At 53.1% G+C, this 12,716-nt stretch overlaps 1 protein-coding gene across 2 annotated transcripts; it reads right to left on the bottom strand.

Annotated features, from left to right (window-relative positions):
* Nucleotides 1-2,456: 2,456 nt before the first annotated feature.
* Nucleotides 2,457-11,391, bottom strand: IFRD2 (interferon related developmental regulator 2). 2 transcript variants are annotated; one of them, XM_072127611.1, is made up of 13 exons: nt 11,131-11,391; nt 10,857-10,916; nt 8,038-8,154; nt 7,364-7,448; nt 7,162-7,286; nt 6,672-6,829; nt 6,545-6,595; nt 6,222-6,388; nt 3,514-3,619; nt 3,307-3,444; nt 3,092-3,220; nt 2,917-3,012; nt 2,457-2,828 (listed from the first exon to the last, which is right to left on the bottom strand). In XM_072127611.1, the coding sequence occupies exons 1-13, from the start codon at nt 11,183-11,185 to the stop codon at nt 2,748-2,750; spliced, it is 1,368 nt and encodes a 455-aa protein (XP_071983712.1). In that variant the 5' UTR covers nt 11,186-11,391; the 3' UTR covers nt 2,457-2,747. The 2 variants fall into 2 exon arrangements, with proteins under 2 accessions (XP_071983712.1, XP_071983713.1); XM_072127612.1 differs by lacking the exon at nt 10,857-10,916 and having other exon boundaries at nt 11,131-11,390.
* Between the last annotated feature and the right edge of the window lie 1,325 nt (nt 11,392-12,716).

The following is a 12,716-nucleotide window of genomic DNA, read 5'->3' as shown; positions in this document are numbered from 1 at the left end:
GAGTTACATCCTGTATTATACTCCAGAGCTGCACTCACTATTCTGCTGCTGGTGCAGTCACTGTGTACATACATGACATTACTTATCCTGTACTGATCCTGAGTTACATCCTGTATTATACTCCAGAGCTGCACTCACTATTCTGCTGCTGGTGCAGTCACTGTGTACATACATGACATTACTTATCATGTACTGATCCTGAGTTACATCCTGTATTATACCCCAGAGCTGCACTCACTATTCTGCTGCTGGTGCAGTCACTGTGTACATACATGACATTACTTATCCTGTACTGATCCCGAGTTACATCCTGTATTATACTCCAGAGCTGCACTCACTATTCTGCTGCTGGTGCAGTCACTGTGTACATACATGACATTACTTATCCTGTACTTATCCTGAGTTACATCCTGTATTATACTCCAGAGCTGTACTCACTATTCTGCTGCTGGTGCAGTCACTGTGTACATACATGACATTACTTATCCTGTACTGATCCTGAGTTACATCCTGTATTATACCCCAGAGCTGCACTCACTATTCTGCTGCTGGTGCAGTCACTGTGTACATACATGACATTACTTATCCTGTACTGATCCTGAGTTACATCCTGTATTATACTCCAGAGCTGCACTCACTATTCTGCTGCTGGTGCAGTCACTGTGTACATACATGACATTACTTATCCTGTACTGATCCTGAGTTACATCCTGTATTATACCCCAGAGCTGCACTCACTATTCTGCTGCTGGTGCAGTCACTGTGTACATACATGACATTACTTATCCTGTACTGATCCTGAGTTACATCCTGTATTATACCCCAGAGCTGCACTCACTATTCTGCTGCTGGTGCAGTCACTGTGTACATACATGACATTACTTATCCTGTACTGATCCTGAGTTACATCCTGTATTATACCCCAGAGCTGCACTCACTATTCTGCTGCTGGTGCAGTCACTGTGTACATACATGACATTACTTATCCTGTACTGATCCTGAGTTACATCCTGTATTATACCCCAGAGCTGCACTCACTATTCTGCTGCTGGTGCAGTCACTGTGTACATACATGACATTACTTATCCTGTACTGACCCTGAGTTACATCCTGTATTATACCCCAGAGCTGCACTCACTATTCTGCTGCTGGTGCAGTCACTGTGTACATACATGACATTACTTATCCTGTACTGATCCTGAGTTACATCCTGTATTATACCCCAGAGCTGCACTCACTATTCTGCTGCTGGTGCAGTCACTGTGTACATACATGACATTACTTATCCTGTACTGATCCTGAGTTACATCCTGTATTATACCCCAGAGCTGCACTCACTATTCTGCTGCTGGTGCAGTCACTGTGTACATACATGACATTACTTATCCTGTACTGATCCTGAGTTACATCCTGTATTATACCCCAGAGCTGCACTCACTATTCTGCTGCTGGTGCAGTCACTGTGTACATACATGACATTACTTATCCTGTACTGACCCTGAGTTACATCCTGTATTATACCCCAGAGCTGCACTCACTATTCTGCTGCTGGTGCAGTCACTGTGTACATACATGACATTACTTATCCTGTACTGATCCTGAGTTACATCCTGTATTATACCCCAGAGCTGCACTCACTATTCTGCTGCTGGTGCAGTCACTGTGTACATACATGACATTACTTATCCTGTACTGATCCTGAGTTACATCCTGTATTATACCCCAGAGCTGCACTCACTATTCTGCTGCTGGTGCAGTCACTGTGTACATACATGACATTACTCATCCTGTACTGATCCTGAGTTACATCCTGTATTATACTCCAGAGCTGCACTCACTATTCTGCTGCTGGTGCAGTCACTGTGTACATACATGACATTACTTATCCTGTACTGATCCTGAGTTACATCCTGTATTATACCCCAGAGCTGCACTCACTATTCTGCTGCTGGTGCAGTCACTGTGCACGTACATGACATTACTTATCCTGTACTGATCCTGAGTTACATCCTGTATTATACCCCAGAGCTGCACTCACTATTCTGCTGCTGGGGCAGTCACTGTGTACATACATGACATTACTTATCCTGTACTGACCCTGAGTTACATCCTGTATTATACCCCAGAGCTGCACTCACTATTCTGCTGCTGGTGCAGTCACTGTGTACATACATGACATTACTTATCCTGTACTGATCCTGAGTTACATCCTGTATTATACTCCAGAGCTGCACTCACTATTCTGCTGCTGGTGCAGTCACTGTGTACATACATGACATTACTTAACAGCCTTGCAGACTTCTCTGTTATCTCTTGGGGTGGGGGTGGGGGGTAGATAATAAGTTCTGTACATAGAAACAATCAGGATTTTAGCTCTGACTCTTTGGTGATGCAGCTCAGGGCACATTTGCTGTAGTTCCTGGCCCTGCCTCCGGGGGGCACCGTGAACATATCAATCCAACTTAAAAATTACTTTATAAGGTTCATTAATGCACCCCAAAATACAGCAGCAGGAGGGGGTGAACCCACAAAGTGTTAAAAAGCACCAGGTTCCCTTTAAATCTGAGTCTTTCCTTTATATTTCATAGTTTGAGCTGCGGATGAAGCGGTGATCCGTGCTGGGGGTGGCAGAGCCGCCCCTCGTCCTCCTCCGCCGGGTTATCTAAAATATGACCTAAAATCGTCCTGTCAGTCCACGAAGGCACAGGGACCTGACATGTCCCGGGTCTGTGCAGGAGCGGCGCTGGTCACATGACGTCCGCTCGCTTGTCTCGCACCCGGTTTCGGGCTTTAGTCCTGGCTTTAAAGGCGGCAGAATTGAACATGTGCTGCGGGAGGAAAGATAGGAGACAGGTGAGGACAGGGGGCGCACTGCATGCTGGGTACACAAGATGGCGGCCACCCCGGGGGTCTCACCTTCTCCGCTCGGGAGATTCTGCTGGCTTTGATGGCTGCGGCGTCCAGGACTAGTGGTGGTCCCAGGGAGAAGATGTCTCTCAGGACCTCGTTGTGCTGAGCGGGGGGGACACGAGAGGTGGTCAGGGAGTGCGGCCTGTGTGCGGCCGTCCGTGGTAGGTGACCAGTGACTTACCTGTAAGTGATGCCGCACCCCGGACCCCAGCACCTCCTTAAAGGAGCAGTACATCCTCCTGCGCACCCAGCTGTCCACGTACATGACTTCTAATCCAAACTTGACGGTCTCCTCCTGGCCCTCGGCGCTCTGCGGAGGAAGGAAGCCGTCACTGACCTGTGACCCCGGAGAGTGACACCCCCCCCCCCCCCCCAGTGTACGCAGCCCCCCCGCACCTCTATGTAGTGCAGGACGTCCCGGAAGATGGAGCGCTGCTTCCTGCGGTCCGTCTTGGCTCTGTATTTGTTGCTGTCGGTGGCGAGTTGCTTCAGCGTCACACACAGCGACTCCGTATCCTCAGGATAGAAATCCTCCTGCAGGAGAGCAGGATCATCAGGAGATAAAGCGCCTCACATAAGTACAGAAAACCAGACCCCACTTACATCCAGATCACGGCCCAACTCATAGAGGAGCGCCAGGGACTCTCCAGCCGCTATACGAAGCCCCACACTCTCACAGGCCAGCACCCCCGACAGCCGAGGAAGATGACTGCAAGCACAGAGAAAAGCTGCATCATATATATTAGGTAGTACCCAGGTTATAGCGGCCGTACATATATCATTATATACAGGAGATCCCCAGGTTATACCGGCTGTACATATATCATTATATACAGGAGATCCCCAGGTTATAGCGGCTGTACATATATCATTATATACAGGAGATCCCCAGGTTATACCGGCTGTACATATATCATTATATACAGGGGATCCCCAGGTTATACCGGCTGTACATATATCATTATATACAGGAGATCCCCAGGTTATAGCGGCTGTACATGTATCATTATATACAGGGGATCCCCAGGTTATACCGGCTGTACTTATATCACTATATACAGGAGATCCCCAGGTTATACCGGCTGTACATATATCATTATATACAGGGGATCCCCAGGTTATACCGGCTGTACATATATCATTATATAGCGGAGATCCCCAGGTTATACCGGCTGTACATATATCATTATATACAGGAGATCCCCAGGTTATACCGGCTGTACATATATCATTATATACAGGAGATCCCCAGGTTATAGCGGCTGTACATATATCATTATATACAGGAGATCCCCAGGTTATAGCGGCTGTACATATATCATTATATACAGGAGATCCCCAGGTTATAGCGGCTGTACATATATCATTATATACAGGAGATCCCCAGGTTATACCGGCTGTACATATATCATTATATACAGGAGATCCCCAGGTTATACCGGCTGTACATATATCATTATATACAGGAGATCCCCAGGTTATACCGGCTGTACATATATCATTATATACAGGAGATCCCCAGGTTATACCGGCTGTACATATATCATTATATACAGGAGATCCCCAGGTTATAGCGGCTGTACATATATCATTATATACAGGAGATCCCCAGGTTATAGCGGCTGTACATATATCATTATATACAGGAGATCCCCAGGTTATAGCGGCTGTACATATATCATTATATACAGGAGATCCCCAGGTTATACCGGCTGTACATATATCATTATATACAGGAGACCCCCAGGTTATACCGGCTGTACATATATCATTATATACAGGGGATCCCCAGGTTATACCGGCTGTACATATATCATTATATACAGGAGATCCCCAGGTTATACCGGCTGTACATATATCACTCTATACAGGAGATCCCCAGGTTATACCGGCTGTACATATATCATTATATACAGGAGATCCCCAGGTTATACCGGCTGTACATATATCATTATATACAGGAGATCCCCAGGTTATACCAGCTGTACATATATCATTATATACAGGGGATCCCCAGGTTATACCGGCTGTACATATATCATTATATACAGGAGATCCCCAGGTTATACCGGCTGTACATATATCATTATATACAGGAGATCCCCAGGTTATACCGGCTGTACATATATCATTATATACAGGAGATCCCCAGGTTATACCGGCTGTACATATATCATTATATACAGGAGATCCCCAGGTTATACCGGCTGTACATATATCATTATATACAGGAGATCCCCAGGTTATACCGGCTGTACATATATCATTATATACAGGCGATCCCCAGGTTATACCGGCTGTACATATATCATTATATACAGGAGATCCCCAGGTTATACCGGCTGTACATATATCATTATATACAGGAGATCCCCAGGTTATACCGGCTGTACATATATCATTATATACAGGAGATCCCCAGGTTATACCGGCTGTACATATATCATTATATACAGGGGATCCCCAGGTTATACCGGCTGTACATATATCATTATATACAGGAGATCCCCAGGTTATACCGGCTGTACATATATCACTATATACAGGAGATCCCCAGGTTATAGCGGCTGTACATATATCACTATATACAGGAGATCCCCAGGTTATACCGGCTGTACATATATCATTATATACAGGAGATCTCCAGGTTATACCGGCTGTACATATATCATTATATACAGGAGATCCCCAGGTTATAGCGGCTGTACATATATCATTATATACAGGAGATCCCCAGGTTATAGCGGCTGTACATATATCATTATATACAGGAGATCCCCAGGTTATACCGGCTGTACATATATCATTATATACAGGAGATCCCCAGGTTATACCGGCTGTACATATATCATTATATACAGGAGATCCCCAGGTTATACCGGCTGTACATATATCATTATATACAGGAGACCCCCAGGTTATACCGGCTGTACATATATCATTATATACAGGGGATCCCCAGGTTATACCGGCTGTACATATATCATTATATACAGGAGATCCCCAGGTTATACCGGCTGTACATATATCATTATATACAGGAGATCCCCAGGTTATAGCGGCTGTACATATATCATTATATACAGGAGATCCCCAGGTTATACCGGCTGTACATATATCATTATATACAGGAGATCCCCAGGTTATACCGGCTGTACATATATCATTATATACAGGAGATCCCCAGGTTATACCGGCTGTACATATATCATTATATACAGGGGATCCCCAGGTTATACCGGCTGTACATATATCATTATATACAGGAGATCCCCAGGTTATAGCGGCTGTATGGCCAGGCTGGCTCTCACCTCTCCAGTGTCTTGTGGATGCAGCTGGCAGGACTGATGGTCAGTAGCAGTGCCCAGGACTGGATGCTGTTACAGATCAGGCCTTGGAGTGATGTGGGGGCGCTGTTATTCTCTGAGTGCATTAGGGTCAATATTCCCTCCAGGACGCTGAGGCAGGAGATGAGATCCTGGAGGAGAGACAATGGGGCCATGGACGGGGCTTGTGGTGGGCACCTTATGGCATTTCATGACCCATACACTCACTAAGAGACCCCGCCCCCATCTCCAGGAGACCCCGCCCCTCCACCTGGAGCATAATATGTTATAATAGATGAGCCTCTCACCTCCACATCAGCGCCAGCGATGAAGCAGCAGAGACCGAGAGCGGAGGCGCACTGCGAGAGCAAAGACAGGAGGAGACATTACCCCGGGCACCAGACACACTACCTGCACCCTCAGCCACACACTCACACTCTGCCGAGCAGTCACTCCCGCACTGGAGTCAGTCAGGATACTAATGAGGAGCGGCTTCAGGCAGTGGAAGACTTCTTCACCTTCTGGACCCCAACCCAACTGTATACAGAGAAGAGACAGCACCACAGCCGCCAGAGACTGCTCCTCATCCTTCCCTAAGAAATCACAAGACAAAGGGTTAAATGGGTTCTCACCACAATCTCTAGCATCGGAAGAACCTGTCCCATCCCCCCCTCGCTCTCTAGCGCCGGGCAGAACCTGTAACGCCCCCCCCCCCTCGCTCTCTAGCGCCGGGCAGAACCTGTCCCATCCCCCCCTCGCTCTCTAGCGCCGGGCAGAACCTGTCCCGTCCCCCCTCCCTCGCTCTCTAGCGCCGGGTAGAACCTGTCCCGTCCCCCCCCCCCCCTCTCTAGCGCCGGGCAGAACCTGTCCCGTCCCCCCCCCCCCTCGCTCTCTAGCGCTGGGCAGGCCGTATACGTATAAATACCTTTTTTGAGACAGCGTTCCAGGGCGTCTGTCAGGGTCACCCGCCTCTCTATAAGGAGGTCTCCATGGACCTGTGAGGACAGTGCGAGGCGGAGGCTGCTCAGTGCGGACACTCTTGTCTTTGCGCTGAAAGAATTACGGACACGTTATCCAGACAGATCCCGGATCCCAGGATTCCTCAGCGCAGCAGGATCCGTCCTCACCTCTTATCTGTCAGGTTGTCTATGTCTTCCTTCAGCTTGTCCTCCCGCCGCTCCTGGGCCTGCAGAGGATCCTGGGCGTCGCTACCTGGAGGGGGTGGAGGTAGGTTATACCTGACAGCAGGTAAGTTCACATGCACCAAGTGGCAGGTGCACTCATCTGAGCCCTCCTCTGCCACCACTGCACCCGATGCACTCACCTGAGCCCTCCTCCGCCACTGCACCCGATGCACTCCCCTGAGCCCTCCTCCACCGCCACTGCACCCGATGCACTCCCCTGAGCCCTCCTCCACCGCCACTGCACCCGATGCACTCCCCTGAGCCCTCCTCCACCGCCACTGCACCCGATGCACTCCCCTGAGCCCTCCTCCTCCGCCACTGCACCCGATGCACTCCCCTGAGCCCTCCTCCACCGCCACTGCACCCGATGCACTCACCTGAGCCCTCCTCCTCCGCCACTGCGCCCGATGCACTCCCCTGAGCCCTCCTCCACCGCCACTGCGCCCGATGCACTCCCCTGAGCCCTCCTCCACCACCACTGCACCCGATGCACTCCCCTGAGCCCTCCTCCACCACCACTGCACCCGATGCACTCCCCTGAGCCCTCCTCCGCCCCCACTGCACCCGATGCACTCCCCTGAGCCCTCCTCCACCACCACTGCACCCGATGCACTCACCTGAGCCCTCCTCCACCACGCTGACGCTCTCACTGGCGCTGCTGCAGTGGCTGAGGACATCGCTGGCCCCCTCATCCTCGCTGGCTTCAGAGTCTGCTCGTGTCCCGGCCCGAGATCCTGAAACACCAAGAAAATGCTTCAGAACCAAAGTAGCAGAAGGCCACCCTCTGTGCGAGACTGTTACTGGCTGCTCCTCTCAGCTGAGCCTGCACCCGCTCGCCCCCGGGCACGCTCCCTGTCATATGAGCCTCACGACCTGCAGCTGAGGTCACAGGCCTCTTCCTGTAATAGACCAGAATATTCCTGAAGTACTGCCCCCCCGATACAGCAGGTAGGGGCCCCCATTATTAGAACTGTACTCAGGACTCATGTGCAAGTCTAGAGAATGAGGCCCTCACTTATCACAACCCCAAAAAAGTTACAATATTAACAAGCAATCTGAACATTGCAGAGCACCATATGATATCAGACAGACAGAGAGGGGGTGATGCAACAACAACCGTGCATGGACGTGATCAGGGAGACATCGTGTGGAGCAGAACTGTGTGCGCAGGAGTGGCATGAATGGGCGGGGGGCACAGCGCTGTACGCACAGGGGCGGGGGGCACAGCGCTGTACGCACAGGGGCGGGGGGCACAGCGCTGTACGCACAGGGGCGGGGGGCACAGCGCTGTACGCACAGGGGCGGGGGGCACAGCGCTGTACGCACAGGGGCGGGGGGCACAGCGCTGTACGCACAGGGGCGGGGGGCACAGCGCTGTACGCACAGGGGCGGGGGGCACAGCGCTGTACGCACAGGGGCGGGGGGCACAGCGCTGTACGCACAGGGGCGGGGGGCACAGCGCTGTACGCACAGGGGCGGGGGGCACAGCGCTGTACGCACAGGGGCGGGGGGCACAGCGCTGTACGCACAGGGGCGGGGGGCACAGCGCTGTACGCACAGGGGCGGGGGGCACAGCGCTGTACGCACAGGGGCGGGGGGCACAGCGCTGTACGCACAGGGGCGGGGGGCACAGCGCTGTACGCACAGGGGCGGGGGGCACAGCGCTGTACGCACAGGGGCGGGGGGCACAGCGCTGTACGCACAGGGGCGGGGGGCACAGCGCTGTACGCACAGGGGCGGGGGGCACAGCGCTGTACGCACAGGGGCGGGGGGCACAGCGCTGTACGCACAGGGGCGGGGGGCACAGCGCTGTACGCACAGGGGCGGGGGGCACAGCGCTGTACGCACAGGGGCGGGGGGCACAGCGCTGTACGCACAGGGGCGGGGGGCACAGCGCTGTACGCACAGGGGCGGGGGGCACAGCGCTGTACGCACAGGGGCGGGGGGCACAGCGCTGTACGCACAGGGGCGGGGGGCACAGCGCTGTACGCACAGGGGCGGGGGGCACAGCGCTGTACGCACAGGGGCGGGGGGCACAGCGCTGTACGCACAGGGGCGGGGGGCACAGCGCTGTACGCACAGGGGCGGGGGGCACAGCGCTGTACGCACAGGGGCGGGGGGCACAGCGCTGTACGCACAGGGGCGGGGGGCACAGCGCTGTACGCACAGGGGCGGGGGGCACAGCGCTGTACGCACAGGGGCGGGGGGCACAGCGCTGTACGCACAGGGGCGGGGGGCACAGCGCTGTACGCACAGGGGCGGGGGGCACAGCGCTGTACGCACAGGGGCGGGGGGCACAGCGCTGTACGCACAGGGGCGGGGGGCACAGCGCTGTACGCACAGGGGCGGGGGGCACAGCGCTGTACGCACAGGGGCGGGGGGCACAGCGCTGTACGCACAGGGGCGGGGGGCACAGCGCTGTACGCACAGGGGCGGGGGGCACAGCGCTGTACGCACAGGGGCGGGGGGCACAGCGCTGTACGCACAGGGGCGGGGGGCACAGCGCTGTACGCACAGGGGCGGGGGGCACAGCGCTGTACGCACAGGGGCGGGGGGCACAGCGCTGTACGCACAGGGGCGGGGGGCACAGCGCTGTACGCACAGGGGCGGGGGGCACAGCGCTGTACGCACAGGGGCGGGGGGCACAGCGCTGTACGCACAGGGGCGGGGGGCACAGCGCTGTACGCACAGGGGCGGGGGGCACAGCGCTGTACGCACAGGGGCGGGGGGCACAGCGCTGTACGCACAGGGGCGGGGGGCACAGCGCTGTACGCACAGGGGCGGGGGGCACAGCGCTGTACGCACAGGGGCGGGGGGCACAGCGCTGTACGCACAGGGGCGGGGGGCACAGCGCTGTACGCACAGGGGCGGGGGGCACAGCGCTGTACGCACAGGGGCGGGGGGCACAGCGCTGTACGCACAGGGGCGGGGGGCACAGCGCTGTACGCACAGGGGCGGGGGGCACAGCGCTGTACGCACAGGGGCGGGGGGCACAGCGCTGTACGCACAGGGGCGGGGGGCACAGCGCTGTACGCACAGGGGCGGGGGGCACAGCGCTGTACGCACAGGGGCGGGGGGCACAGCGCTGTACGCACAGGGGCGGGGGGCACAGCGCTGTACGCACAGGGGCGGGGGGCACAGCGCTGTACGCACAGGGGCGGGGGGCACAGCGCTGTACGCACAGGGGCGGGGGGCACAGCGCTGTACGCACAGGGGCGGGGGGCACAGCGCTGTACGCACAGGGGCGGGGGGCACAGCGCTGTACGCACAGGGGCGGGGGGCACAGCGCTGTACGCACAGGGGCGGGGGGCACAGCGCTGTACGCACAGGGGCGGGGGGCACAGCGCTGTATGCACAGGGGTGGCAGGAATGGGTGGGGGTACAGAGGTTTGGCTGGGGGTGGCTGAGCTCATGCAGGTGGCGGCACATGTTGTACCTTTGAACTGGTTTAGTTTATCGGCCACTTTCAGCTGCAGCAGCTCCTGCCTGAGAGATCCTGGGGAGGGGACAGAACACAACACTGCACATAACTACTTACACACCCTGACCTGTGGGGTCAGCGCTTCCCCTCCCCCTCCCCCTCCATATGGTCAGAGGTCAGGAGCCTCGGAGTGGTTACATATGTTACAGCTGAAGGTGATACAGTATCTCCCCCTGTAATGGCCGGCCTCCCTCCCTCCCTCAGCTGTCCCCGGGCCGGCGCCTCTTACCACGGCCGGCATTCCCCTTCTTGTTGGCCGCAGCGCTCCTCCGGGCCCGAGGCATGGTGGTGAGCAGCTGTCAGCGTGTGCCACTCTACACCGGGGCACGGCCGTCGCATCGATTCCCGGGACGTGTAGTTGTTTAGGCGCTTTCTTCCTGTATCCAGAATTACCTCAGAACTACAAGTCCCGGCAGCCCCAGCGCGAGCTATTCGGACCAATCGCTAAGCACGCCGGGAGCTGTGAAGAAAACAGGAACCAGGGTGCAACGCGAAACTGCCGAGGTCTCCTAGCAACCGAGAGCGGGAACGCGGAGCGCGCGGCCGAAGGTGTCAGGAAGCGACTGCAAATCTGTCATGTCCGTCACCTCATGTCTATCATCCATCAATACTTTACCTCATGTCTATCATCCATCAATACTTCACCTCATGTCTATCATCCATCAATACTTCACCTCATGTCTATCATCCATCAATACTTTACCTCATGTCTATCATCCATCAATACTTTACCTCATGTCTATCATCCATCAATACTTTACCTCATGTCTATCATCCATCAATACTTCACCTCATGTCTATCATCCATCAATACTTTACCTCATGTCTATCATCCATCAATACTTTACCTCATGTCTATCATCCATCAATACATTACCTCATGTCTATCATCCATCAATACTTTACCTCATATCTATCATCCATCAATACTTTACCTCATATCTATCATCCATCAATACTTTACCTCATGTCTATCATCCATCAATACTTTACCTCATGTCTATCATCCATCAATACTTTACCTCATGTCTATCATCCATCAATACTTTACCTCATGTCTATCATCCATCAATACTTTACCTCATGTCTATCATCCATCAATACTTTACCTCATGTCTATCATCCATCAATACTTTACCTCATGTCTATCATCCATCAATACTTTACCTCATGTCTATCATCCATCAATACTTTACCTCATGTCTATCATCCATCAATACTTTACCTCATGTCTATCATCCATCAATACTTTACCTCATGTCTATCATCCATCAATACTTTACCTTATGTCTATCATCCATCAATACTTTACCTCATGTCTATCATCCATCAATACTTTACCTCATGTCTATCATCCATCAATACTTTACCTCATGTCTATCATCCATCAATACTTTACCTCATGTCTATCATCCATCAATACTTTACCTCATGTCTATCATCCATCAATACTTTACCTCATGTCTATCATCCATCAATACTTTACCTCATGTCTATCATCCATCAATACTTTACCTCATGTCTATCATCCATCAATACTTTACCTCATGTCTATCATCCATCAATACATTACCTCATGTCTATCATCCATCAATACTTTACCTCATGTCTATCATCCATCAATACTTTACCTCATGTCTATCATCCATCAATACTTTACCTCATGTCTATCATCCATCAATACTTTACCTCATGTCTATCATCCATCAATACATTACCTCATGTCTATCATCCATCAATACATTACCTCATGTCTATCATCCATCAATACTTTACCTCATGTCTATCATCCATCAATACTTTACCTCATGTCTA

This window comes from Engystomops pustulosus, chromosome 10 (genome assembly GCF_040894005.1).
Source record: "Engystomops pustulosus chromosome 10, aEngPut4.maternal, whole genome shotgun sequence".
NCBI classification, from domain to species: Eukaryota; Metazoa; Chordata; class Amphibia; order Anura; family Leptodactylidae; genus Engystomops; species Engystomops pustulosus.
The sequence above is the reverse complement of the archived record's forward strand: the minus strand, read 5'-3'. Positions and strand labels throughout refer to the sequence as shown.